Source organism: Bombyx mandarina, chromosome 20 (genome assembly GCF_030267445.1).
Source record: "Bombyx mandarina strain Sakado chromosome 20, ASM3026744v2".
In the NCBI taxonomy this organism is placed as follows: domain Eukaryota; kingdom Metazoa; phylum Arthropoda; class Insecta; order Lepidoptera; family Bombycidae; genus Bombyx; species Bombyx mandarina.
In genome coordinates, this window is record NC_143226.1 from 6,722,948 (window position 1) to 6,749,874 (window position 26,927).

The window sequence follows — 26,927 nt, forward strand, 5'->3', positions numbered from 1 at the left end:
TATATCTCAAGGTGTGTGGCGCATTTACGTTGTAGATGTCTATGGGTTCCAGTAACCACTTAACACCAGGTGGGCTATGAGCTCGTCCACATATCTAGGCAATAAAAAATAAAAAAAATCTCAGGAGCTACTGGTCCGATCGGAAAAAATCTTTCAGTGTTAGATAGCTCATCTATTGAGGAAGACGGTAAATCCAATACAAGTGGAGCACCAATAAATAATGTTTCAAAATAGGGGTTTAAATAGCTCCTTAATATTCTATAGTTCAAAAATATTTTCACTTTCTACGTAAATGAAGTGGGGGGTAAAATTTAGCGTTATGCCAAAGTAACTATTCCACGCGAACGGAGTCGCGAGCAAAAGCTAGTTTATTATAAAGCTCTTCCCAAAAATTATGCATCGTATAGGCTTTATTTTATTCTCTTTGTTATTTCGTTGTAGGCTGCCTTTTTAAACGGTTTTATTTAGCTCGACCCGTACGGAATTTATTTTTATTCTACCTATGCTGATAGCCTTGAGTAGCTATATCAGCTTCTTGACGTGTAGGTGAGCTCACGGGGCTCGAACCGGGTGTGTTGCTAACACTGGCCCTAGCAAGAGCAGTGCTTCGAAGAATCTACCACCGGATCATAACGTGACCCACTAGGGCCAGTGTTAGCAACACACCCGGTTGTTATTGTTATGTATGCTTATGTATGTTTTGTGTTCGGGTTCTCCATTTAATTTGATTTTTCCTTTCTTTTTCTAATTTTTATTGCATTATAGTGTATACCACGTTTTAAATCTGTAGATACGTACCTAAAGCCTTGAATCCCGCAATAAACCAAAGGGGGGACTAAAAATCAACGCTGTTAGATTCATCTACTTTGAACAGCATTAGCTGAGCCACCTCCTTGTGACTTTTATTAATACGCTTTTATTAGCTTCAGACGTATGTATGTAACGGAATTTTCGAACATGATTTTGACACCCTTCAAAACGTCGGATTAACTCGAAATTTGGTATACTTATTATATAACCGATGACAATTCAATGTTAAAAAAAATAATTGAAAAAAATAATAATTGAAAAAATTTAAATTCAACTATAAAATGAAAAATAAATAATAGTTTAAAAAAAACTAACAAAATACGCTTTTATAGAAAATCCAACTAAAAAATAGAAAATAAGCTTTAATAAATTTGTATTAAAAATAGTGAAAGAAAAAATGATTTTATTGTAAAATAAAAGCGTTTGGTGCTTTTTAGGATATTTAATTTTTATTTTCTTATATTTTTTCTTTGCTTTTGTTTATCTGATCTGTGTGAAAGGTAATAAATTATTTTATTATTATTATTTATGTTGAATGGCGCGAGTTTGTACCATAATTTTGCATGTGTCTTTTACAAAGCAATAGCTTACGTCCTATTACCAGCCAGCAAGCGCCAATTGATGATTGGAATACCCTCGCAGAATCCAAAGAGACCGCTGTTACTCATTCTCTGGTCAATCCCTTAATGGACTTTTAGGGCACGCGCGGAAAGATATGGGTGAGGTTGTTCTAGGATTTGGAATCTCTTCGTGGTAGAATAGATCTGAGAATCAAATTCACGAAGAGTTGAATGAATCATTCATAATCATCAAACATTCATCATATTTTGAACATTTTTAATTGTACACGGTTTTCAGTTTAACCCTACCAACGGAACTAGTGCTTATTACAACGTTGATATGGAATATTAAAATCCCACACTTGCTTCGACAAAATAGGATCTTTTAAAACTCATACCAGAAATATTTGCAGAGATAGCTCTTATTTCTATATAACATAAAACAAAATCACAGTTTGTCTTTTTCACGCCTTCCTTCTAGACTACCCAATCAATTTTGTTTTACGGTTTTTACAAAGTCAAAGAGCAATAAAAGAGTAAGGATTACGTATTTAATTCATGAATATTATAAACATCACAGTTGAATTACGCGAGCGCTATGAAAAAAAACTTGCAACAGGCAAAGCTGCGCCCGAGCAACATCTTAATCACATCAATCACAACATGGATATAATAATAATATGGTCTTTAGAGAAATATCTTTAACTAGCGACCCGCCCTCGCTTCGCTTCGGAAACTGTAATTTATTATTGATTTCTCCATTATTTAATGGGTATTATTATACATATAAACCTTCGTCTTCAATCACTCTATCTATTAAAAAAAACCGCATCAAAATCCGTTGCGCAGTTTTAAAGATTTAAGCATACATAGGGATATAGAGAAAGTGACTTTGTTTTATACTATGTAGTGAAGAGATATCAGAGGTATATCCATGGATGAATTCTTAATGTTTGTTTTTATATAGCCTTTGCGGCCAGACGACGAACGCACGACCCACCCGATTGTAAGTAATCACCGTCGCTCATGGACATCAGCAATACCAGGAGTACAGTCAAGCTGTTGTTTATCTTTGAATATCATTTTGAAACTTCGTGGCCTAAGGGATAAGACGTCCGGTGCATTCGTGTTGAGCGATGCGCCGGTGTTCGAATCTCAGGCGGGTACCAATTTTTCTAATGAAATATGTACTCGGCAAATGTTCACGATTGACTTCCACGGTGAAGGAATAACATCGTGTAATAAAATTGAAACCCGCAAAATTATAATTTGCGTAATTACTGGTGGTAGGACCTCTTGTGAGTCCGCACGGGTAGGTACCACCGCCCTGCCTATTTCTGCCGTGAAGCAGTAATGCGTTTCGGTTTGAAGGGTGGGGCAGCCGTTGTAACTATACTGAGACCTTACAACTTATATCTCAAGGCGGGTGGCGCATTTACGTTGTAGATGTCTATGGGCTCCAGTAACCACTTAACAACAGGTGGGCTGTGAGCTCGTCCACCCATATAAGCAATAAAAAAAAAAAAAAAAAAACTTCACGATTTTAAGTATTTTTCCGCATATAATAGTTTCGCCCGACACTGATCAGCTGACTATCTATATTTTTTTGTTACAGATTTACTTAAACTTCACAACTTACACTCTAGCGAGACCAAACGAGTGCGAATACAATGTGATACAAGTTTTCGGCACAGTCGTCGAAATGGATAAGAAGTAAGCGTTTTGTTGTTTTTAAGTACTGTTTACTAAGGTAAAAGGGGCCCGACCGAGAGGGCTGGTGGTCGTGGCGCCGACGACCACCAGTCCGGCGTCCCGAGGGGGAGGGTGACGGGAGAGAAGTGAAAGAAAAAAAAAGTAAAAGCGGGTTTTTCCTTCGATTCGCCTCGAAGGCTCCGTCGGCTGGGCGTCCTTGGGGTGAGCCGCGCCGTCTGGTTGTAGTGTTGACCGCGGTAGCCCCCCTACCTCATCCGGGTTCTGACCTCGGAGGGGATCGGACGTCGGGTGTAAGAGTGCAGGGGAGTCGTTTAGTGGGTGGGCCCTAAAATCCTTGGGCCCGCGGTCTGCTCACAACACCATGCAGATCGTTGAGTCTCACATACCCCGCGCGCCCCTTTTGCGCGGGGACCTCGTAGGAGGTTCGGCCCTCTACCGGAAAAAAAAAGGGTTTTTACTCGTGGTCGGACCTCTTGAGAGTCCGCACGGGTACGTACCACCACCCTGCCTATTTCTGCCGTGAAGCAGTAATGCGTTTCAGTTTGAAGGGTGGGGGGCAGCCTTTGTAACTATACTTGAGACCTTAGAACTTATATCTCAAAGTGGGTGGTACGTTGTAGATGTCTATGGGCTCCAGTAACCACTTAATATCAGGTGGGCTGTGAGCTCGTCCACCCATCTAAGCAATAAAAAAAAAGATCTAAGTCCAACAGAGGACGACTGTGGGCTGATGATGATGATGATGGTGATGATAAAAACACGTTTAAAACTATCATATAACGCAGACTGGCTGCTTACTGTGGCTCCATGGCGTATTCGGTGACCACAAAAGATGAGAACGGCGACCCTGGGAACGTCATGAAAATAAGACTTCACCTGTCCAAAGACGGGTACAATGCAACACATTTCAATGCGACATACGTGGCGTTCAAAACACTGGATCCCAACAAAGATGGTGAGTTATTTCAGTAATTATATTCACAGGATCATAGGTTTCGCCTTCGAGCCGCCAAAGAGACGAACCCCGACAGATACAACAATTTGTTTTAGCTTAAACCTTCAACTGCTACCTGTTGATAGATTTAAGAAAACTGTCAAGGAACGTTTGTGCAACAAGGCATATTATAAAGTTAAGGATTATTTACTAGATGGCACTACGTGGGAATGAGGCGCTCGCTCCTGGCCTTTTCATTTTTCATTATTATTATTATTTATTTGAATTGTATTTTTTGACTTGTTTTCTCGTATACTGTAAGTATTTTTTCTTATTTAAAAAAAAAAGAAAATATTTGAGAAAATAAAAAAAAAAACAAAAAAAGCCCGCTGAGTTTGTTTCGCCGGTTCTTCTCAGGACTGTGGCTTTTTTTGGAACCGGTGGTAGAGTTAACATTTTCATTTAAATTTTGACATTCAACAAGTGTGTTTTTGATGACATCCAAGTTGAAATAGATGATTTTGAATTTGAATTTGAATTTTGAATTTGCTATTTTTTTATGTATTTTTTTTTTTTGTACTTTTGTTTAGTTATGCAAATAAATAACTAAATAAGTAAATAAATAAATCTTAAATAAATAAATAAATAAATCAATCAATCAACTATTATTTTAAAAAAACAACATTTTTCACTGTCAATGACGTGCTAAGACACAATTCTCTGCAATGCGATATGAAGGTATGAAACAGCAATGGTATTCTTCTTGTAATTGTAGATTCTAATAATTATCCGATACCTACCAAAAAGGCCAAGAGCTAGCGAGGATAGAATGTTTTTTTTTAATTGCTTATATGGGTGGATGAGCTCACGACCCACCTGGTGTTAAATGGTTACCGGAGCCTATAGACATCTACAACGTAAATGCCGACACCTACCTTAAGATAATAGTTATAAAGTGTCAGTTTTTACAGTTGCCCCACCCTTCAAACCGAAACGCATCACTGCTTCACGGCAGAAATAGGCAGGGTGGTGGTACCTACCCGTGCGGACTCACAAGAGGTCTTACCACCAGTAATTTCTTCAATTATATTTTTGCGGGTTTCGTTTTTATTACACTATGCAATTCCTTCACCGTAAAAATCCTGAATATTAGACCTAAACGTACGAATGTAACACCATGATTATAACCTAAAAGTACTTCCAGTTTTTTTTTTATTGCTTAGATGGGTGGACGAGCTCACAGCCCACCTGGTGTTAAGTGGTTACTGGACCCCATAGACATCTACAATGTAAATGCGCCACCGACCTTGACATATAAGTTCTAAGATCTCAGTACAGCTACAACGGCTGCCCCACCCTTCAGACCGAAACGCATTACTGCTTCACGGCAGAAATAGGCAGGGCGGTGGTACCTATCCGTGTGGACTCACAAGAGGTCCTACCACCAGTAAAATCCCACTTCCAGTTCCAGAATAATACAAGTTTCAGTAGGACTAGGCCACTATACGAAGGTTTTGTTGCAGACAAATGCGATGACGACCAATTCGACTGCACGGACAACACCTGTATATCTCAGGATCTGAAATGCGACGATGTAGCACATTGCCGACTTAAAACCGACGAAGACAAAGACACAACGTGTATTGTAAGTATGTTTTATTGCTTAAGATGTGGCTGCTGTAGGATTCGCAGCCTTTTTTTTTATTGCTTATCACCCACCTGGTGTTAAGTGGTTACTGGAGCCCATAGACATGTACAACGTAAATCCGCAACCCACCTTGAGATTCTAAGGTCTCAGTTTTTATAGTACAACGGCTGCGCCACCCTTCAAACCGAAACGCATTATTGCTTCACGGCAGAAATAGGCAGGGTGGTGGTATCTACCCGTACGGATTCATAAGAGGTCCTACCACCCAGTATAAAGACCGACTTTTCCAAGGTCTACTAGATATTCTGGCTCCTAACTAAGAAGGTTGAAGAGAGAAATCGACAAACTTACTTCATAGCGCCACGCAGGGCACTGGCGACCTACATGACAGTCAAAGGGTGAATGCTCTGCTATAGGATGGCGGTACCTACACATGCGTGCTGCCAACATATCCTACTACCAATAGCTATAGTAGTAGCCTTTACTTATAGATACTACTATATTTATTTCTGTAGCTGCGACGCAGTTAAGCATACATGTTTAAGAGGTAGTGCAATTGGAACAACAAACCCTTTTTTTACGAATCATTATTCGTAATATACTTGTTTTCAACTTTCTGGTCGCAATTGTGTGAACTAGTTACCCAGTGGCCGTAGAGACCATAATGTGAATCCCATCACGCATTATAAGACAAAAGCTCAAAACCCCGTTCTTATTTTTTACCAGTGGTAGGACGTCTTGTGAGTCCGCACGGGTAGGTACCACTGCCCTCTCTATTTCTGCTGTGAAGCAGTAATGCATTTCAGTTTGAAGGGTGGAACATCCGTTGTACTGTAAAAACTGAGACCTAACAACAATATCACAAGGTAGGTGGCGGAATTTACGTTGTAGATGTCTATTGGCTCCGTTGACCACTTAACATCAGGTGTAAAGTAATAATTAAAATCTGCATAGAATAGTCGATACCTATATGTGAATTCATGCGAACATACGCCGCATAAAAAATGTAATGTTTAAGAAAATATACCACAGTTGTGTACTGATTCTTTTTCTTTGTAGCTAACTGCCCAATCTGTATTGAACACGCCACACATCATGGTCATTCTGATAATATTCTCGCTGATTTTGTCCGGGATGAGCTTCGTATTCCTCTTCAAATGCATCAGGAAATTGTACCTTGAACACAAGATCATTAAGGTAAGATTGTTTTAGGATGGACAGGTAAACAAGAGAGGTTTACTTTGGCCATACTCGAACCAATAGACGTTAAGGCCTCCGCCAGTTTTGAAGCGTCAGGTCAAAGGTCTAAAAACATTGGCAGAGTCTTTTGTGAGTCTGGACGCATTAATGCGTTGAGTCCAAAATGAGTAGATAGAGGTTATTTTAATACGCTTTTAATAGCTTCAGACGTATGTATGTTGGTATGTAACGGAATCTTTGAACATGATTTTGACCCCCTTCAAACGTTGGATTAACACGAAATTTGGTATACTCATTAAGGACGGATGACAATACGATATTTAAAAAAAAAATTAAATTCAACCAAAAAATGAAATATAAATAAAAAAAATTTAAAAACTAACAAAATAAGCTTATAGAAAATCCAACTAAAAAATAGAAAATAAATTTTAATAAATTTGAATCAAAAATAGTGTAAGAAAAAATGATTTTATTGTAAAAAAGCGTGGGGCGCATGGTATCAGTAGTTATAAATATTTTATGAACAGATATGAGTAGAAGGGTTATTTTGATAATATCCTGAAAAGCACCTGGCTGGCTGGCACCTGGATTTTCTATAAAAGCGTATTTTGTTTTTTTTTTAAACTATTATTTATTTACTGAGCGATTTTGTTGTGCCGATAACATTTGTGTAATGAACAAGTTTTTTTTCTCTTCGTCTGGGTGTCTATTTATTTTCATATCTATATATTTAAACATATATATGTATGATTATCAGTTTCTGATACCCATAACACAGAGAATCCTAAATTCGGGCCGGATAACCTTGCGTGATTCATTCCAGTTATAGTTATTTGCTTTTCCTTGGAAACCTTCACGGAGCACATAGTACGTCAGTGCACACTACATTTACAAAAGTTACTTTTTGTCCTACCTACGCCGAAAGTTCGGTTTTCGTCCCGCTGTACAGGGAAGAAAGTGTAACTTTTCCTCCCGCTGTACAGGGAAGAAAGTGTAACTTTTCCTCCCGCTGTACAGGGAAGAAAATGTAACTTTTTCCCGGGTAATTTCCAATATTGTGTTTAGTGTAAAAGTGAAATAAACAAAAGGCAATAAAATTTAATAGTGGAGTATTAAACAAAGATGAGTTCATCAGACAGTTTTTATTCCATTAGTAGTATTATAGTTTATTTCAAAAAAAAAAAAACTGTTAAATTGGTTTTTTTTTGTGAGTAAAGGGGGGCTCCGCCCCTGGACCCCACCGGGGCTTCGCCCCTGGACCCCGGCTCGGTACTCCATGAACTTTCGGCCTGGTAGGAGAAAAAATAGTATGTGCTCCGCGAGAAAAAAGTAGGACATCTCATCCCGCGTGTTTGGCAATTTTACAATATTGGCTACCGTCTAACACCTTAATTTTCCACAATAAGTTCCGGCCACTAAACCTTTTTTTTAAGCCTTATCTACGGAATATTCTAAGCTCTCTCAAAAATATAGGAACATTTGAGACAGTCCTGCGAAGACAGACTCGACACGTTGGTGAGCAGTCGGCTGACCTTAGACGCGAAGCGACTTCATCAGGACAGTCTCCCGAGAGCCAGCCTTGAGAGGGAGAACCACACCAATGAGATGTACAAACAGCAGAGGAGTCATTCAAAACATAAGGTAGCACGCAACTACAGATATAATACTATATGTGTGTTCGAAACCAATCTGTAATGTTCCAAACTAATCTGTGGCGAATTGACACGGGACTTTTTGGCGGGAACGCGAGGAGTGAAGTTGTGTGATTTGTTTTATTTTGTCTATTTAGTGTTTCTTCAGGTTTAATAACGGTGGTTTATTAACTGTTTAATATCTGTGAAAGTGCATAAATGTGGGAAAATGAAACAAAGCCGCTGGACGTAACTTCTCGGGATCCTCTAAAAAGTCATTTGAAAAAGTTTCAGTAAATGACCACCATTTTGCTGAGATTATATTTCATCCTACATCGTCTCATTTTATTAAATTTCATCCCAGTTGATTCATGTTTCAAATTAACCATCTTCATATCATTTCGTTCGAACAGAATGGTACATTTGCGTGACGGTCTTGCTACTGTTTGCTCCGGTTTCGCCATCCATAATTTTGCTCCCAAATCCCAGCCCTAAATTACTTTCAAACCCAAGTACTGTTAAAACAATATTACAATTATTAACGAACATGATCAGATGAACTCAGAATCCACACCTTATCAAGTCCATATTATATATTCGACTAGCCGTACTCGCCCGCTTCGCTGGACATTTCAAATTAACATTATTATTTATTGTCATTATTATTAGGGAGTCCAACACTCATATAAATATTAGCCTATCCATTAAGTAAATATATTTTCTACATGGACACCAAGTTTCAAGTCAATCGGATGCATGTTTCAGTAGTTATAACGGAACATCCGTAAAAACCACGGTAGATTTAAATACTAGTATAGATAAGGATAAAATTAATAAAATATTTCATTCAGCAATCCAGTATAGATTCCGACTACATACAAGAAACTCAACTGGACATAGAAGAGGAACCCTGGAGAAGAGAAGTAGATAGTGTCCCCGTTGAAATGGAAAACGTAAGGCTAGAACGAAACGGAAGAACCAGAAGTAGTGATTTAAGCAGAAAAGAAGAGTACATTAGGAGTAAGAGAAAAGAGAGCGAAGATGTTAAGGAGAAGAGGGAGATAAGAGACGTGTCTGTTGGTGCGCCGGACACGAAGGAGTCCGGTTGTCAGACCAGAGAAAGTCTTTTCCAGTCTGAAGCACCTCCTAGTTCTGACGGTGAGTGTGAAAAGTCCTTATCAGTTAAAACTAATTTATGGCTTAAAATCTGCTGAAATACTAGTTGGTTAATAGTTTGAAGAAGCAGGTTGCTGATAACTCTATTTCTATAATCTGACGAAGCGTGTTGCGGATAATAATAATTCGATGCTTGAAAGGCAAAAGTGACTAAGCGACAATGCGTAAGTATTGCTTAGATGGGTGGACGAGCTCACAGCCCACCTGGTGTCAAGTGGTTACTGGAGCCCATAGACATCTAGAACGTAAATGCGCCACCCACCTTGAGATATAAGTTCGAAGGTCTCGAGTATAGTTACAACGGCTGCCCCACCCTTCAAACCGAAACGCATTACTGCTTCACGGCAGAAATAAGTAGGGTGGTGATACCTACCCGCGTGGACTCTCAAGAGGTCCTACCATCAGTAAACTAATTTAAAGTTGAAATTCATTTAAAATATACATGAGAAATAATACCTGAAAATTTTTTATTTTAACGAATCTAGCTGTAGGATTGAAATTATTTTAATAGACCTAGAAATATGGTTTTTTGCGCAACGAATATGGTTATTGCCTATCATTTATGTACAAATCAGTTATTGTCGCTTAGTCACGTTTGCCTTTCAAGCGTCGATTATGTACTTTTAGGTTATTTTACCAGGTGACATTAACAGCTGTCAGTTCATTACAAAAAGGTTTTTTGTCTATGGTCAATAGCTCTGGTGAAAATTATTTACCGTAGACAATATTGTTATATGTTAGAATTGGTGTGAAAATGAGATTTATCTCATGACACAAGACACAATGTTAAATGTATCAGCTCAGTTATTTAAAAGAACTAGTGGTCCCGCAGTAGTCGAAATTCGACTATAATTAATTGAAATTATAAGTTTGAACATTATTATGGTTCTATTGTCAAATACTATTTATTATACTTCTATAATCACAGATTTCGCCAAGACTACACTTTAGACAAATATTAATTTTTAATCAATAAACAATTAATATTTAATCTATTCTCAATTTGACCATAGACTTTATGCAATAAGAAAAGTTTGGCAATAAACAAATAGTACGTAATAGTACGATGCGTGTGTGCGTCAAATACATGGTAGTGTGTGTAATGTATTCTTTATTGATTTAAAGTATCTTTTAAGCATTATTTTTAAAAAATATTAGCATTGTGCACTTCTTCTCTATATTCTCTATAAGTGTGGAAAATTTCATACTCCTCCGTCCGCGCAATTTTCGTAAAAAGGGATACAAAGTTTTTGCTTCACCCATTAATATATAGATACTCAGACTGTCACTTCGGGTTGTAATGGAATGAAAGATTGAGCGCACTGACATTAAGCTTTAAATACACTCAATTAGGTACCAAAAGCTCAATCCACGATCGTTTTAATAATTGATTCTTAGTTCTTTAGTTCTGATACCAAAATTCGATCTTAATTGTTGTGGATGCCACTATTTAACATGTGTGTGTAAAAATAATTAATCGGTTTTCTTCCTCTACCCATTCACTGGTAGCCTAAGGGGCTATTTTAGCTAAATAATTGCGATACTAATTTAATCACAATTTCAATTCAGCTTACGTTAAAACCCATAGCTTCGTATTTATTTACTGGTGGTAGGACCTCTTGTGAGTCCGCACGGGTAGGTACCACCACCCTGCCTATTTCTGCCGTGAAGCAATGATGCGTTTGGGGTTTCGGTTTGAAGGGCGGGGCGGCCGTTGTAGCTATACTGAGACCTTAGAACTTATATCTCAAGGTGGGTGGCGCATTTACGTTGTAGATGTCTATGGGCTCAAGTAACCACTTAGCACCAGATGGGCTGTGAGCTCGTCCACCCATCTAAGCAATAAAAAAAAATTATGTTCACCTAACTTAATTCCTTATCCAGGCTCGGGAACAAATAGCAGAGGATTCTCGACCTTCGGCTACTCAGGCGGCACGGTGGTCAGGCCTTCGCCCCCAACGAAGACTTCTGAAATAACAATAGAACTAACGAAACAGACTCCTAGACAGGAGTCCATCAAACCGCGTAAGTTTCACTTCGTTCTATTGTATTTTTTTTTATAGCCCTTGTAGGCAGACGTGCATACGGCCCACCTGATGGTGAGTGGTTACCGTCGCCCATGGACTTCAGCAATGCCAGGGGCAGAGCCAAGCCGCTGCCTACCTATTGTATTTTTACCTTCGACATTAACGCCATTAAATATCGCGTTATAGCATATCGACTGGTGAAATGATATTTGTTATAAGAGACATCTTTGCAACATTACAGAAGAGCCAAAGTTGGAAAAAAATATTAAAACAAAAAAAAAAGCTTCTGAGCCATTTGAATTGAGTAAGCTTAATTAAAGTTCAATTACGGATCGAACTATTTATGCTTGTACCGAATAAAACGCACCTATAATAATTATAAAGACTAGAGGTCCCGCAGTAGTCGAAATTCGACTATAATTAATTGGAATTGTAAGTTTGTACACTATTATGATTGTATTTTATACTTCTATAATCACAAATTACGCCAAGGCTACACTATAAAAAAATATTAATAAAGATAAACAATATTTAATCTATTCTCAATTTGACAACAAACGTCTAGAACAAAAGTTTGACAATAAATAGTATGCATGCGTGTGTGCGTCAAATACATGGTATGTAGTGTGTGTAATGTTTTCTTTATTGATTTAATGTATCTTTTATGCATTATTTTAAACAAATATTAGCATTGTGCACTTCTTCTCTATATTCTCTATAAGTGTGGAAAATTTCATATTTCTCCGTCCACGCAATTTTCTTAAAAAGGGATACAAGGTTTTTGCTTCACGTATTAATATATAGATACCGAATAAAACGCACCTATAATTACAAAGTTAAATGCCGCGTATTAAGCGACGTTTTGATTAATGCGTCGCCTTTCACTCTGTGATATGTAATTACAAAATTTAGAAACAAAACCCGTTCGACTAATTTTTTTCTGAACTATAGCTGGTTCGATGTATATATCTACATATATCCGTACTAACTTTTGCCCGCGACTTCGTCCGCGTGGAATAAATAGTTCACAAATAATGCTTTATTTTAGAACAAATTTGGTTAGCATAAAAAACGTTATAGTGAGCCAACCTTAACATATAGACATATATTGTCGCGGACTTTTTTTAAGATCTTTTAAAGGGGAACAATTCTGTCATACATAATTTTAGCGAAACTTTAATCGTTTCTGCAGCGCACGCAGCGGAAGCTCTCAAAAGGGGAAAAAAAACGATTTTGAAACATTATTTATTGATGCTCTGCTTATATTGGTCTTAGCGTGATGTTATATTATAGCCTTCCTCGATAAATGGGCTATCTAACACTGAAAGAATTTTTCTAATCGGATCAGTAGTTCCGTTTTTAGTTAGATTAGTTAGATTAGCGCGTACAAACAAACAAACTCTACAGTTTTATGATATTAGTATAGATAATATATGAATTGGGCTCACGAGCCATCTGGTACTACTGGGTTCTATAGAATGTGGTTGTCTGGGTGGGTAGTGGCATTCCCATTATCATCTCTAGAGGCTCTGACGACCACCTAATCAAGACTAAAAGCGTTACTACTCAAAGATTCCACCACTTCAGCTCGTTATAGTCTAGATTTGAATTAAAGCTCCCAAAACTTTGCCACAGCGAAGACTTGGTGATCAAATTTCAAAACTGCCGGTAATTATTCGGGTTTGATTCGTCAAAGCCAAGGATTCCATTGAGCGCTTTGAAGTTCAGTTGGAATCTAGTGAATTTTGTCTCAAAGGGAGCAAGCAGAGTCGGTCGGTTTTGTTCGACGAAATTCGAATTTAATGACAACGATGTGGTGAAATGTTCACTAGACTATTTAAGGAGAGGTAGCGCTTAGTTGTAGTGATTGTAGTTTTTTTTCCTACCTAAGCTGATAGCCTTGAGAGGCTGTTTCAGCGTAACCTTAACTAGTAGATGAGTTCACGGGGCTCAAACCGGAGTGATGATAACACTGAACCTAGCGAGAGCAGTGCTACGCAGAATCTACCACCGGATCGGAATCGCGACCCACTTTTTTTTATTGCTTTGATGGGTGGACGTGCTCACAGCCCACCTGGTGTTAAGTGATTACTGGATATCCACATCCATAACGTAAATGCGCCATCCATATTGAGATATAAGTTTTAAGGTCTCAGTATAGTCACAACGGCTGCCCCACCCTTCAAACCGAAACGCATTACTGCTTTACGTCAGAAATAGGCAGGGTGGTGGTACCCACCCGCGCGGACTCACAAGAGGTCCTACCACCAGTAAAAAGTGAGAAGATCCGGCGAGAAACTCAGTAGGCTGTGTCTATGGGTAATTCGCTCGTCGAGCCCTTCGTCGCAAGCGATGGGTTCGACGAGGACGATGACCGGAGATAGAGTGTTATAGTGTTAGTGTTGTTACAGAAAATAAATTACCAGATCGCCGGCCAATCAGCGCGGAGACCACGCGGTCCGCACCTGACGTCATCATAGTCTCCAAGCCGATTCGCTGAGAACGGCCCCCGCGCCGCGCGACCCCCCCGCGCCGCGCCCCCCTCGCCCCCACCAGGACCGTCTCGTTCGAGGACCACAGCGGCTACTACAGCCAATACTTCGACGAGGAACCGAAATTGTTTTGCGATTACTGCTTAAAACCTGATTACTGTAAGTCGAACACCTTACCAAGGAGCACGGGACCGTACGTGGACTACAAAAGGGTTTATCCGCGGAAAAGTGTGTGTTTTTATGACGATAGACATGCCGATACGTTTTTAGTGCACGCGGACGTCGAACCTCACAGATAACGAATGTTTTAGCGTTGTCAATTATAAGGTTACATGTATTACTAAACTTGGCTGTATAGTAAAGAGAATTAGGCTTGATCTATGTGACGTGACGATCTAAATTTGAAATGTAAATGAACTATATAGTAAATGAACTATATATGAGTCGTCTATTATCAAAGGTGGCAATCTGTGCATTTGGACAAAAAAATTTTATTAATATGTCAATACAGATTTATTTGAATATAATCGTCTCCTTCAAAGAATACGGTTCAAAACCTGCATTAAATAAAGGTTAATAGTTAACCTGTTATTTATCTAAGATGTCGTTCCGAAGAGTTTTGTGACTGCCAATGGAATACAAAGTCAATAATTCGTTTTTCTGATTTACCAATTATTGTCCAAAAGTCAGATTGCCGGCTTTGATAATAGTCGACTCATATATAGTTCATCCATCATTTGTATAATCACGTAACTTTGAGCCTTACTGTTTCTGATACAATGCAGTTGAAGCCTTTATTTCATATATCAAGGTGAACTATGGTATTCGAATGGGCTCAGAACTCGCCTGCCTATCCTCAACAATAAATGCTGTAATATTTTTCTTACTTTATTGTTGTAATTGTTTAGTCTTGAGATCAAATTTTTATGAAAATGTAAAGATTATTTTTATTTGGATTTCGCGAATTGTAGACATAATTAAAATAACTTTTAGGTCGTTACGTCTGTGACCACGAAAAGTGTAAAGTATTTTGCAAAATCCGATATAGTGTAATGACGGTAAAAAAATGCGAGATAAAACCGTAAAAAGTAATTTGAGTCATGTAAAGATTCGTCAGAAATATAGAGCAGCGTGAAGTATCAGTTGAGTTTAATTCCAATCCCACTGCATTCATTAATAAATTGCTGCTTATCCTAATAACCTCTAGAGGCGATACTAGGTTCATCTAGCGTGATTTTCTGTGTGCCTAGTGCGAGTTTTTTTAACGCTCTCGATAGCGTGAAAGTTAACTCAAAGTATGCAATTGGAACAGCGTTCCTAGCGGCAAACATAGGAAAACATTCCAACTCCATACAAAATTAGCGTTAACTTTTACGCTATCGAGAACGTTAAAACGCTCGCACTAAGCACACTGCTTAAACCTTCTGTATTATGATTAGCTTGCGTTTTAATTGACTTTTTATTTTTTATTGCTTAGATAGACTTATTGCATTACCTACCAGTGAATCAAAAGTGATTCATAAAAATCACGGTAGATGCATGTCGTAAATAAAAGAAACAAACACTTTTTTTTATTTTTATTGCTTACATGGGTGGAAGAGCTCACAGCCCACCTGGTGTTAAGTGGTTACTGGAGCCCATAGACATCTACAACGTCCAAACGCTTATTCCAATATTTAAATACGTATAATAATATGTATATATCGACGCTTGAAAGGCAAACGTGACTAAGCGACAATGCGTGAACTTTACAGTAGACTAATTTAAAGTTGAAATACCTGAAAAAAAATCTATTTTAACGATTTTTGTTTTTTTTTATTGCTTAGATGTGTGGACGAGCTCACAGCCCACCTGGTGTTAAGTGGTTACTGGAGCCCATAGACATCCACAACATAAATGCGCCACCCACCTTGAGATACAAGTTCTAAGGTCTCAAGTATAGTAATCTAGCTGTAGGTTTGAAATGATTTTAATAGACCTAGAAATATTTTTTTTTTGCGCATCGAATATGTTTATTGCCTATCATTTATGTATATAGCAGTTATTGTCGCTTAGTCACATTTGCCTTTCAAGCGTCGATATAATATATTTTACAATAATATAACGTAAACTTTAAAAAAAACAACTAAAAACACTGCGAACGAATCGCATCGAATCAAGAGGGTCCTTTTCTAAAGTCGGTCACGGAAACATGAATGGGTCCCGCCTAATTCTCTTGCTTTTAATCATTAATTTTCTTGTTTAATTAAATTAAGCTTTTGATTTCGCGAGCATTTCTTAAATTGGCTCGTATTTCGGAACACAAGACAAAGTGAATGGCACGAAAATTTTCCAGCCGATACTTAGACGAAAACTGTTTTAATTGTTGAATATTCTATTGATCATTACGAAACTCATTGGTTCGTTTCTTTGTCTAACTAATCAAATTAAGGTACTGATTTAGAATTACAATACCTTTTGTTGTTTTGCGCGTGGCTTGTGAATGGATCGATATGACGGAGTTATCTCAAACAATAATTCGATAATTTGGTAGGTAAGCGGCTTGGCTCTGCCCCTGGCATTGCTGAAGTCCATGGGCGACGGTAGCCACTCACCATCAGCTGGGCCGTATGCTCGTCTGCTTAAAAGGGCAATAAAAAAAAAATAAAAAAAATTGTCGATATCAGCATTATCAGCACATAGAGAAACTACTTTTTTGATCTTTACTTTAGCTTCTACTCATTTGAAAAGCTTTGGCATGAGCGATAGCCCGCCCATCAAATTATAGAGATATCTCTACATTTTCCCATAGGAATGCAGATCCTGCAGGACCACGATCGCTCGTTGGCTCTATGTCCAGTATGAAAGTAATCTGCGTTGGTAATATCCATTTGACTCTGTTGAATAAATCTCTTAGCACTAGACTTGTAACTTGAGATCTTAGAACTTATATCTCAAGATGGGTGGCGCATTTACCTTGTGGATGTCTATGGGCTCCAGTAAGTACTTAACACCAGATGGGCTATGAGCTCATCCACCCATTTAAACAATAAAAAAATAGACAGGACAACAAGCTCAATGCCCATCTGATATTAAGTGGTTACCGACGAAGTCGAAGCAATCTAATGCAGTATGATATACCTATGCTCATGCCTGTGAGAATAAAATATACGCATATACAGTGTAGATTATATATTATATATTAAATAGACCCTTCGCTTGATACCAGGACGCAGGGTCTTACCAAATGGTAAGGCCTCATGGACTATTTAGACCTAAATGTCTTCAAGCTATGTAATAAATTAATATTTGCGGCACTAGAACTTCTGAAAAGGCTTTACTATCTTCATTTCTCAATGCGTGCTGGATAAATCCGCTTCAGTCTTCATCGATGTACGGAGATCTGAATAATATTAACTGGAAGAAAATTCGATACGAGATTGTATAATTAAGCCGAATTATATATATTTTTTTAAGGTTTTGCATTTCTTTAGGGATGTCAATTCAATTTATTATTCACCTTTTTTTTTGGTTGTCATAAATCTAAATTAGCGCGGCTCATATCTAGATCTAGATGTGACTAAGCTAACCTTAACATTTTTTTGTTAAATTGTCAAATAACTAAGAAGGTTACGAACTGGGTTTGACGTCACGCTTTTGGTGCGTGCAAGAGGGACAGCTATATGTTCCAAACACGCACTCTCTCTTTCTAATTCAAATGACTTGTATTTTATTGGCTACAGCTAGTGGCTACCTCATCTCACTGATAAGGCCGACAGGTGGTAAGTGGTTTTCGGTGTCTAGTGGTAGGGATTCTTGTGAGTCCGGTCTAGGTACCACCACCCTGCCTATTTCTGCCGTGAAGCAGTAAAGCGTTTCGATTCGAAGGGTGGGACAGCCGTTGTAACTATGCTTGAGACCTTAGAACTGATATCTCAAGGTAGCTGGCGAATTTACGTTGTAGATGTCTATGGGCTCCAGTAACCACTTAACACCAGGTGGGCTGTGAGCTCGTCCACCCATCTAAATCTTAAGTCTTAAATAAAAAATAAATCATGCATATTTCCAATGCCAGGAGATTCTTTCAAAGCTCGACTTAAGAAGCATACGTCATTGTAACAGCCGGAAACAGCTAGTAATTACGCCATGCCAATATTTTCACTGTTGTAGATTGTCAAGCAAGCTTACGACCCTACTGGTGTTAAGGAGTCATTTCGTGTCTCTGAGATATGAGGTGACTTATGTTGCAACATAAAACAATATGCGAAATAAAATACTAACTTCACCTCTACTGTGTTGTTTGTTGTCGTGACAACTAAAAACTTAGACCAATTGAAAAGATAAATTATCATAGTTTTAAGGAATAATGCGACAGTATAATGTGTAATGGTCCCTAAGTGCAGTGTTGGAAGTCTTAAAATATGTTTTGTGAGTGATAAACGCTTTTCGGTGCTTAAGCTTGGTGTTTTAACTTGCTTCAAATTTCCTAACCACTAATTAATTTTTCTTGTGTTGTTAGTCCGTAGTATGTTGATACATAGGGCCTTCACGAGATGTCTCTGCTTAATTAATCCCTCAATTTATAATGTAGCATTTTCATCGGATTTCCCGAGTTGCAGAAATAATTAAAACCATTTTTACGGTTTAGACGTTTCAGTCCTCGGTGACCACGAAAACTGTTAATGTATTCGAAACATCGTAATGACAATAAAAAACAAGAGATCAAACCGTAAAAGTTGTTTTCAAAAAATTTTTTTCATTATTTCTACCAAATGATTTTTTTTTTATTGCCTTTGTAGGCAGACGAGCATACGGCCCACCTCATGGTAGGTGGTCACCGTCGCTCATGGACGTCAGCAATGCCAGGGGCGGAACCAAGGCGCTGCCTACCAAATTGAATGAATTGAAAATGAAATTAATTTTGAAGTTGTTATATCTAGTACTGGGTTAGCGGTGTTTGTTCAAATGTACTTATGATTTTTTCTTGTTATAAAAATAACAGTATTTTATCATACACGTAAAGACATAGAATCAAAGACTAGTTTCTTCAAATTTTAATACATTGTAATGTTATGTAGCGATTGTTAGCAAAATGTTTGCTTTCATTCAAAATGATTGAACACAAGAAATATAGAACAGAGACTCAAAACAAAAATTCCATAGAAAAGCAAATTTAACAAAAAATACTCCTTAGCTCATTAAACCAATGATTCTCATCATTATCCTGCCCTTCTCCCAGTCACCTGGGGTCGGCGCAACATGTTTTCTCCTTCCATACTCCTCTGTCATATAGCATTTCTTCGCTCAATCCTCTCTTACACATATTGTCTTTCACGCAATCTATCCATTTCTTCTTAGGTGCTTCCTCTTCCTCTATACCTTTCCACATTCATAGTTAACATTCTCTTACTAACCTCATTGTCATTTCGTCGTATCACATGTCCATACCATCCCAAACGCGCGCTTCTCAGCTTCTCTGCCACAGGCGATGTCACAGACTTCCTCTATCATACTCATTCCGTATTCTATCCATTCTCGTTACTCCACACATCGATCGCAACATTCGCATCTCTTCTGCATGCAATCGCAATCATTAAACCAATGATCCTAGTGTCAATATTTTATCAAAACTATCTACTTTCAAAAAAGATAATTCTTTAAACAAAAATAACACATCCTGTATCTGAACGCTCCACATGAACTTGTAGCTATTAATTATTCACGGAACCATAGATGAATAAAATGCGTTAAAAAAAATGTTGATGCTACTAATTATTTCATGGCGTTTGTTTTTTTTTTTTTGGAACGAAGTTCCTTATCGCGCGTTGTGAAAGGGGGCTAGACGGAAAAAATTCTTACGAAAAGTTGTCACGACACTTTTTAGATCCGTCATTCTGACCAATCAACGTGTAGGCGCTTATCGCGTGACACTGCTCGTATCCGATTGGTCCGCGTAATGAGTACAGTTTCTCGAGATAGCCTTTCAACAATAGTAATTTAGTTCATAGTATTGTTTTTTTTTTCTTCATAATGCCGTAATTTATTATTATAACTTAAAAAAAAACTACAATTCCTTCACTAATTAATCGTAAGGAACTTCGTTCCATCCGGGTGTCCCTTGACACCTCTGAAGTTTTTTATTTATTTATTTATTTATGTACACACAGAAAAGAGGACATAATACAGAGTAACAGGAAAATTATGTACAAAGGCACTGCTTATTTCTTTAAGAAATCTCTTCCAGCAGACCTGCGAGAGGATAATGAGAATAATAATAATAGTTTGGCTAGCAAAAATAACTAAACATTATAATTTTGATATAAATAACAAAATGTCATTTTCAGCTTCAATACTATGCGAAGGGACCACCGGTGTTGAAATTTTGTAATTATGTAAATTTTATTAGGTAATTAAGATAGAATAATTGTATTTTTAAATTTTAAGTATTTTTAATAAACTTATGACAATATGAAATTGTTTTCAATTTTTATCACTGCCCAACCGCAAGGACCTTATCACTTAGAAAAAAGGAACAAGAATCATCATCAAACAAGAAACGTCATTTTTAATTGCTTGACCCAGCAAACGACCAACCTAACCATTGTCAATAGCAATGTCAATTTATCACTAAATCTCCACCCATGTCTTAAAATTGGGCCCTTATGCTTTCTTTTTATTGCCATAGACCAGAATACCTGATGATGAGTGGTTCCCATCGCCCGTGTACATCAGCAATGCCAGGGGCAGAGCACACCTGCTGCCTATCATAAGTTTACAAAGGTTACCCAATATACAGATGTATAAAAATATTTAGGATTATTTTATAAGATTACAAAATACGACATTTTCCCTTTTATCAACCTGAATTGACTTTGGACTTATTGGCGCTTAAAGAAAGCTTTTGGCCACAATTACAGACTGAAACCTTAGAACTTATATCTCAAGATGGGTGGAGCATTTACGTTGTAGATGTCTAAAGGACTCCAGTAACCACTTAACACCAGGTGGGCTGGGAGCTCGTCTACCCATGTAAGCAATAAATAAATAAAAATGGCAGATGGCATTTTCCTATGTTATATTATATTAAAACAATAAAGTTAGTCAATATCGGAGGCCTTACGTTTATCCCCTGATTTTTTTGGTACATTGACAAACAAGCTCATGAACCTCAACGAGCGTGTTACTACCCACCTTGAGGCTTGAGGTCGAAGCCGTGAGTGCATCTAAATAGCAGCTATTACGCCTTTCAAACCCGAACTCATGGTTAATGGTATTTCCACGAGGCCGATATCACTGCCTTCCTATTCCTACTACAATGCAAACAAATTTTCCTATTTTGAAGGTAGAAACGGTTCGAGCCGTGTGCACAGATTCGAATTTACGTTCCGATTTCAAAATAATATTTATTTATTTAATATATTTTGTACACACAGCTGTTAGAAGAAACACGACAATAAGGATGCAGAGTACAAGGGCACTACTTATTTCATGTTGAAATCTCTTCCAGTAGACCCGCAGAAGGAAAGAAGAATTAGGAACACAAAGCTAGTGCATACAGTAAACATTACATATAATAATATATACATATTACAAGATACAAAACAATATACATACATAATAATAATAATATATATATGTCGGCACACGTCAGGGATGGCTAAGCGGTAGTTTCGTCATCACTCGTATTCGATTGAACTCAGTTTAGTAAATAAAACTTTTCAATAATAATTAGTGAAACTCAACACACACAACTTTCACAATGACAGGATAAACCGACAGTTTCGTTGCACATACCGACAGACCGACTGACTGACTGAAACGGACGGAATCACTGTCTGACACGAATGCCACGACTCTGTCCACGTACCGCCATTTTATAACTGTGGCGTTACGGAGTCTACCCTTCATTTTGTGATATTTATCAAAACAACATTTCATCATTTAAAATAATAATCAAAACCACCGTCTTAATATTACTAAAAGTCGTCAACCACGACACGGCCATTCTGTCACTTTGACGTTTGTGTATCGTTGATATTCCGAACTATTGACCCGGATGCGACTTAAATAAATAATTTCTCACCCAATAGTCCCTAACGCTCCGGCCGATTGTTGCCCACCTCGCCGGAGTGTGTCCTGCCGTCTTCTCAGGCGAGGCAGTGTTCAATACACATAAAAATATTAATAATATAGCTTCTCATAATAAAGATTCGATTTCAAAAATAAAGTTTTTTCACAATTTTCGAAGCCACGAATCCCCCCCCGCATCGGAAACTTTGTCGAAAATTATTCGAGAAACATTCTAAATTTTATCATCGGCAAACTTCAAAGGCCTTATAATTTAAGCTGTGATTTAGTGCTTTACGAATTCCCTTTCAAGTTGCTATAATCTGCTTAATTTTTAATAAAACGGCACGTGGCGTTTCTGTACTAAAATTAGGTTGATGAATTAAAAATTGGCAATTTTTCAAGCGAAAAGGTCTTCTTTAATGCCGTGTTTATTTTGAGTTCAATGAGACGAACCGATGAAACGGAAATCGAACTCGAAAAGAGTTGTTGAAAAGAGGTATTAAGATTCAGCCTGCGAGAGAATGAGATGCAATACTCTCGAAGGCTTCAAACCCCTTTTTTTAAACGCTATTGTCACGCGCTGGGGTTCACGATAAATAAAATTCCACCAACGTACAACTAAAAAACTGTATTCAACACTTAGAACACTTAACAAACACTTTAAAATTCTCAATTCGCTTTTTCCGCTTCGCTTCAGATGATCCGTGCGCTGTTTCGCTTCGAGTAGTTCGATTACTGACTGACTGCGTGTCATCTCTCCAACGCTTTTATAGCCGATACCACATCCCTAGAATTATCGAGGATATTCCACACATACATAGTATTGTGATTCCGCTATCTAACAATAGATGGCGTTTTACTTCTCGAGGGTTCTAGGTTCTACTAGATCCTTCGATATTCGTTCGACTATTCAGCGATAGATGGCGTTACTCTTACCGGCGTAACACTATTTTTAGACACGGCATTCCCAGTTGGATACCAACTTGCACACTGTACATGTAACAAGAGAGGGGAATCGTTGAGTTCTACTTAGGTCTGTAAGCTTTAAGCTTTAAGCATTAGCATTAGCTTGAGGAGCTCCCATACCATATCCATAAGTTTTGGCTAATTGCCAAACAGACCAACAGTAGTGACAATTAAAAAAACTGACCTTAAAATATTGCAAATTACTATTGTTACGCCGGTAAGAAGCTGCCATCTATCGTCGAATAGCCGAACGAATATCAATGGATCTAGGAATATCTAGAACGCTCGAGAAGTCGTTAACGCCATCTATTGTCAGATAGCGGAAACGCACATCGAAAATACTCGACTTGTGAGGAACGTTCTCGACAATTCTAGGGATGTCGTATCGACTATAAAAGCGTTGCAGAGATGGCACGCTCAGTCAGTTAGTAATCGGTTCGTAGGTTCAAAGGGACTATTTATTATAATTTCATGATATTAATTCAAATAATCATCAATATCATCAGCCCACAGACGTCCGCTGCTAGACATAAGCGTTCGCCCCAAGGTTCGCCATAATGACCAGTTCTGTACTGCACACATCCAGCGCATCCGCACAACCTCCGACTCGCCGTCCCGTGGGTGGTCTATCTACGCTGCGTCCTCCAGTGCGTATTCACCACTTGAGAACTTTCAGCCCTAGCAGACATCTGTCGTGTAATAAAAATCAAACCCGCAAAAGTTATAAATTGCGTAATTACTGGTGGCAGGACCTCTTGAGAGTCCGCGCGGTACACTGCTCGAGGAACAGTTTTTTTTTTATTGCTTAGATGGATGGACGAGCTCACAGCCCACCTGGTGTTAAATGGTTACTGGAGCCCATAGACATCTACAATGTAAATGCGCCACCCACCTCGAGATATAAGATCTAAGGTCTCAGTATAGTTATAACGGCTATCCCACCCTTCAAACCGAAACGCATTACCCGTGCGGACTCACAAGAGGTCCTACCACCAGTGATTACGCAAATTATAATTTTGCGGGTTTAGTTTTTATTACACGATGCTATTCCTACATCGTGGAAGTCAATCGTGAGCATTTGTTGAGTACGTATTTCATTATTCGACTAAAGTCGAATTTCGACTTCTGCCGGACCACTAGTTGAAGTAGCTTGATTACGTAAATATTTTAAATCTTCAACGATCCTAATACAAATTAACGATAATAATTCTCGTCCTGACGTTTATTCAAGTTAATTAATTAACTAATTTCTGTTTCGAGTGTATCACAGGATGTTATGTTAGAAGGTAATTTCGTTTCACGAGCATTTCAATTAATTTTATGAGTGACATTAATTATTAAAATAAGCAGTGCCTTTGTACATAATTTTCCTATTACTCTGAACTATGTCTTCTTTTTTGTGTGTACATAAATAAAATTATTTTTTGTGAGCAAACTCATGGAGATTAAACATGGCTATATCTTTAATGGTCAAGAGTATACAAAGTTCACAACAGAAGCATGATAGCAGGACGTGCTACCCCGATTCCGCGTAATGTGGGATAAGGACAATAAGATGAAGGTAACCAGGGTCTACGGATACCACAACAGGAATGTCGTCATCCACCTTGAGACATGAGGTCGGTCCCTGTTGTATAAAGGCTGTCACAACCCCTGACTGCTTCACTGCAAAAGTAGGGAGGTTAGTAGCATCTAGTCGGATCAAGCATTACGCCAAACCAAAATAATTGTAGATAGACATGCTTTAACAGAAACCGACTTCAAATAGAAAAAAATATATATTCCAAAACGAATTAATATACACTAAAAACAATAATCATCGAAATCGGTTGGTGTGATATTGAGTTATTGAGCTATTCATCTATTTGTTGCGCACGTACTTAATGTAAATTTAAGACTTATATTGTTTTCTCATGGATACCATTATCAGAACTGAACTAAATTGAAATGGGACCACACGGGAAGCTTCAGCTTTCTAATAAAAAAAGAATCAACAAAATCGATTCACCTAGTCAACAGTAATGAGGTAACAAACATAAAAAAAAGCATACAGTCGAATTGAGAACCTCCTCCTTTTTTGAAGTCGGTTAATAATATTATTTGAATAAGGAAACCGTGTAATGCGATATACCTTGACAAACGTAGTCGCTAACATACAATATGAAATCGCTTCGATCATACTGTAGTAGGGTAACTAAACTTTAATCATATTTTATAGACTGACTTGGTGCAGTTGTTAGCAGCCCTGTCTATTGCGCCGAGGGTCGTGGATTCGATTCCGACATCGGACAAACATTCGTGATATGAACAATATTGCTTGCTCTCCGTCTGGGTGTTTATTATCTATATGTATATTTAAACATAAATAAATGGGTTTTCTTTTTCCCTGCCTAATCTTTGGTAGCTTATGGGCTATTCCAACTTCACGCGGACCGGTAGGTGAGCTCACGGGCTCAACCTGAGAGGTTTGCTAACACTAGCCCTAGCATCGCTCGTAGAGTCCCCGATAGCTTAAAGAAGCTGATGGTAGTTGGTCAGGTTGACGTTCCGTTCCGATCAGGTTCCGTTGAACTCTTCGTCGGAGGGCGGCGACCGGTGTTTGAAAAGCTTAAAAGCACCGAGAGTGGATCCGGGGGATCAGACGTGATATGTTTTGGGCGACGGTGGCTTCGCTTTGCCCCGTCGCCTGAATCGGATATGTAGTTAGCGCTGGCCACGATAAGAGGGTTTAAGTAGGTTTATCACTCTCTGGTACCCATAACACAAGGAATCCTAAATGGGGGCCTGATGATCATGCGTGATTCGTCATGTTCCCAGATAATATTATTGTTACGCCGGTAAGAGTAACGCCACATATCGCCGAATAGTTGAACGAATATCGAAAGATCTAGTAGCACCTAGAATGCTCGAGAAGTACAACGCCATCTATTGTCAGATAGCGGAAACACAATACTCGAAATGTGTGGAATAATCTCGATGATTCTAGGAATGTGATATCGGCTCTAAAAGCGTTGCAGAGATGGCACGCAGTCAGTCAGTAATTGGAACTACTCGAAGCGAAACAGCGAACGGATCACCTGAAGCGAAGCAGAAGAAGCGAATTGAGAATTTTAAAGTGTTTGTTAAGTGTTCTAAGGGTTGAATACAGTTTTTAGTTGTACTTGAGTGGAATTTTATTTAGCCCAAAACTCAGCGCGTAACATTATTATTATTTTATTAGGATACATCCGAAAACACCAACTAGACGCTGAAAACATTTTATTATATAACTACTGCCCTCTTCTACACCTGAAATGCACGGTTGCTTTACATCAATAATGGACACAACGGTGTAACCTATTCGTGCCAGCTCACAATTCGATGAGCTAAATTTAGAAAAGGGTAGTTACTGGTGGTATAAAGTCTTATGAGGAGGAACCACCACCCTGCCTATTTCTGCCGGGTACCAATAATGCGTTCCGGCTTGAAGAATGGGGTTGTTATACGCAACTGATATTTAGAACTCATTTGTCATGGCGGGTGGCGGCATTTATATTGTTGATGTCCATGAGCTCCTGTTACTACTCAATACCAGTTGGACCGTGAGGTCGGTTTATTCGAAATTAGTTGCTTGAAATCGCTATTTATACAGGGTCCAAAGTTCAACTCCTTTCAATATTAAAAACTATTCAGGAAGCCACCTGGAAATAATTGGCTGCTATATTCTAACCGAAACCAATGT

At 38.3% G+C, this 26,927-nt stretch overlaps 1 protein-coding gene across 2 annotated transcripts in view; it reads left to right on the forward strand.

The window, feature by feature from the left end:
- The window catches only part of Neto (Neuropilin and tolloid-like), a 162,997-nt gene extending 144,793 nt beyond the window's left edge, over nt 1-18,204 (forward strand). For both annotated transcript variants that reach the window (XM_089735659.1, XM_089735658.1), the window contains 8 exons: nt 2,986-3,083; nt 3,869-4,038; nt 5,541-5,662; nt 6,725-6,862; nt 8,339-8,506; nt 9,348-9,654; nt 11,557-11,697; nt 14,111-18,204. In XM_089735659.1, coding sequence (XP_089591785.1) covers nt 2,986-3,083; nt 3,869-4,038; nt 5,541-5,662; nt 6,725-6,862; nt 8,339-8,506; nt 9,348-9,654; nt 11,557-11,697; nt 14,111-14,199 — 1,233 coding nt within the window. In that variant the 3' untranslated portion in view covers nt 14,200-18,204. The remainder of the gene's footprint in view (nt 1-2,985; nt 3,084-3,868; nt 4,039-5,540; nt 5,663-6,724; nt 6,863-8,338; nt 8,507-9,347; nt 9,655-11,556; nt 11,698-14,110) is intronic.
- Nucleotides 18,205-26,927: the final 8,723 nt, after the last annotated feature.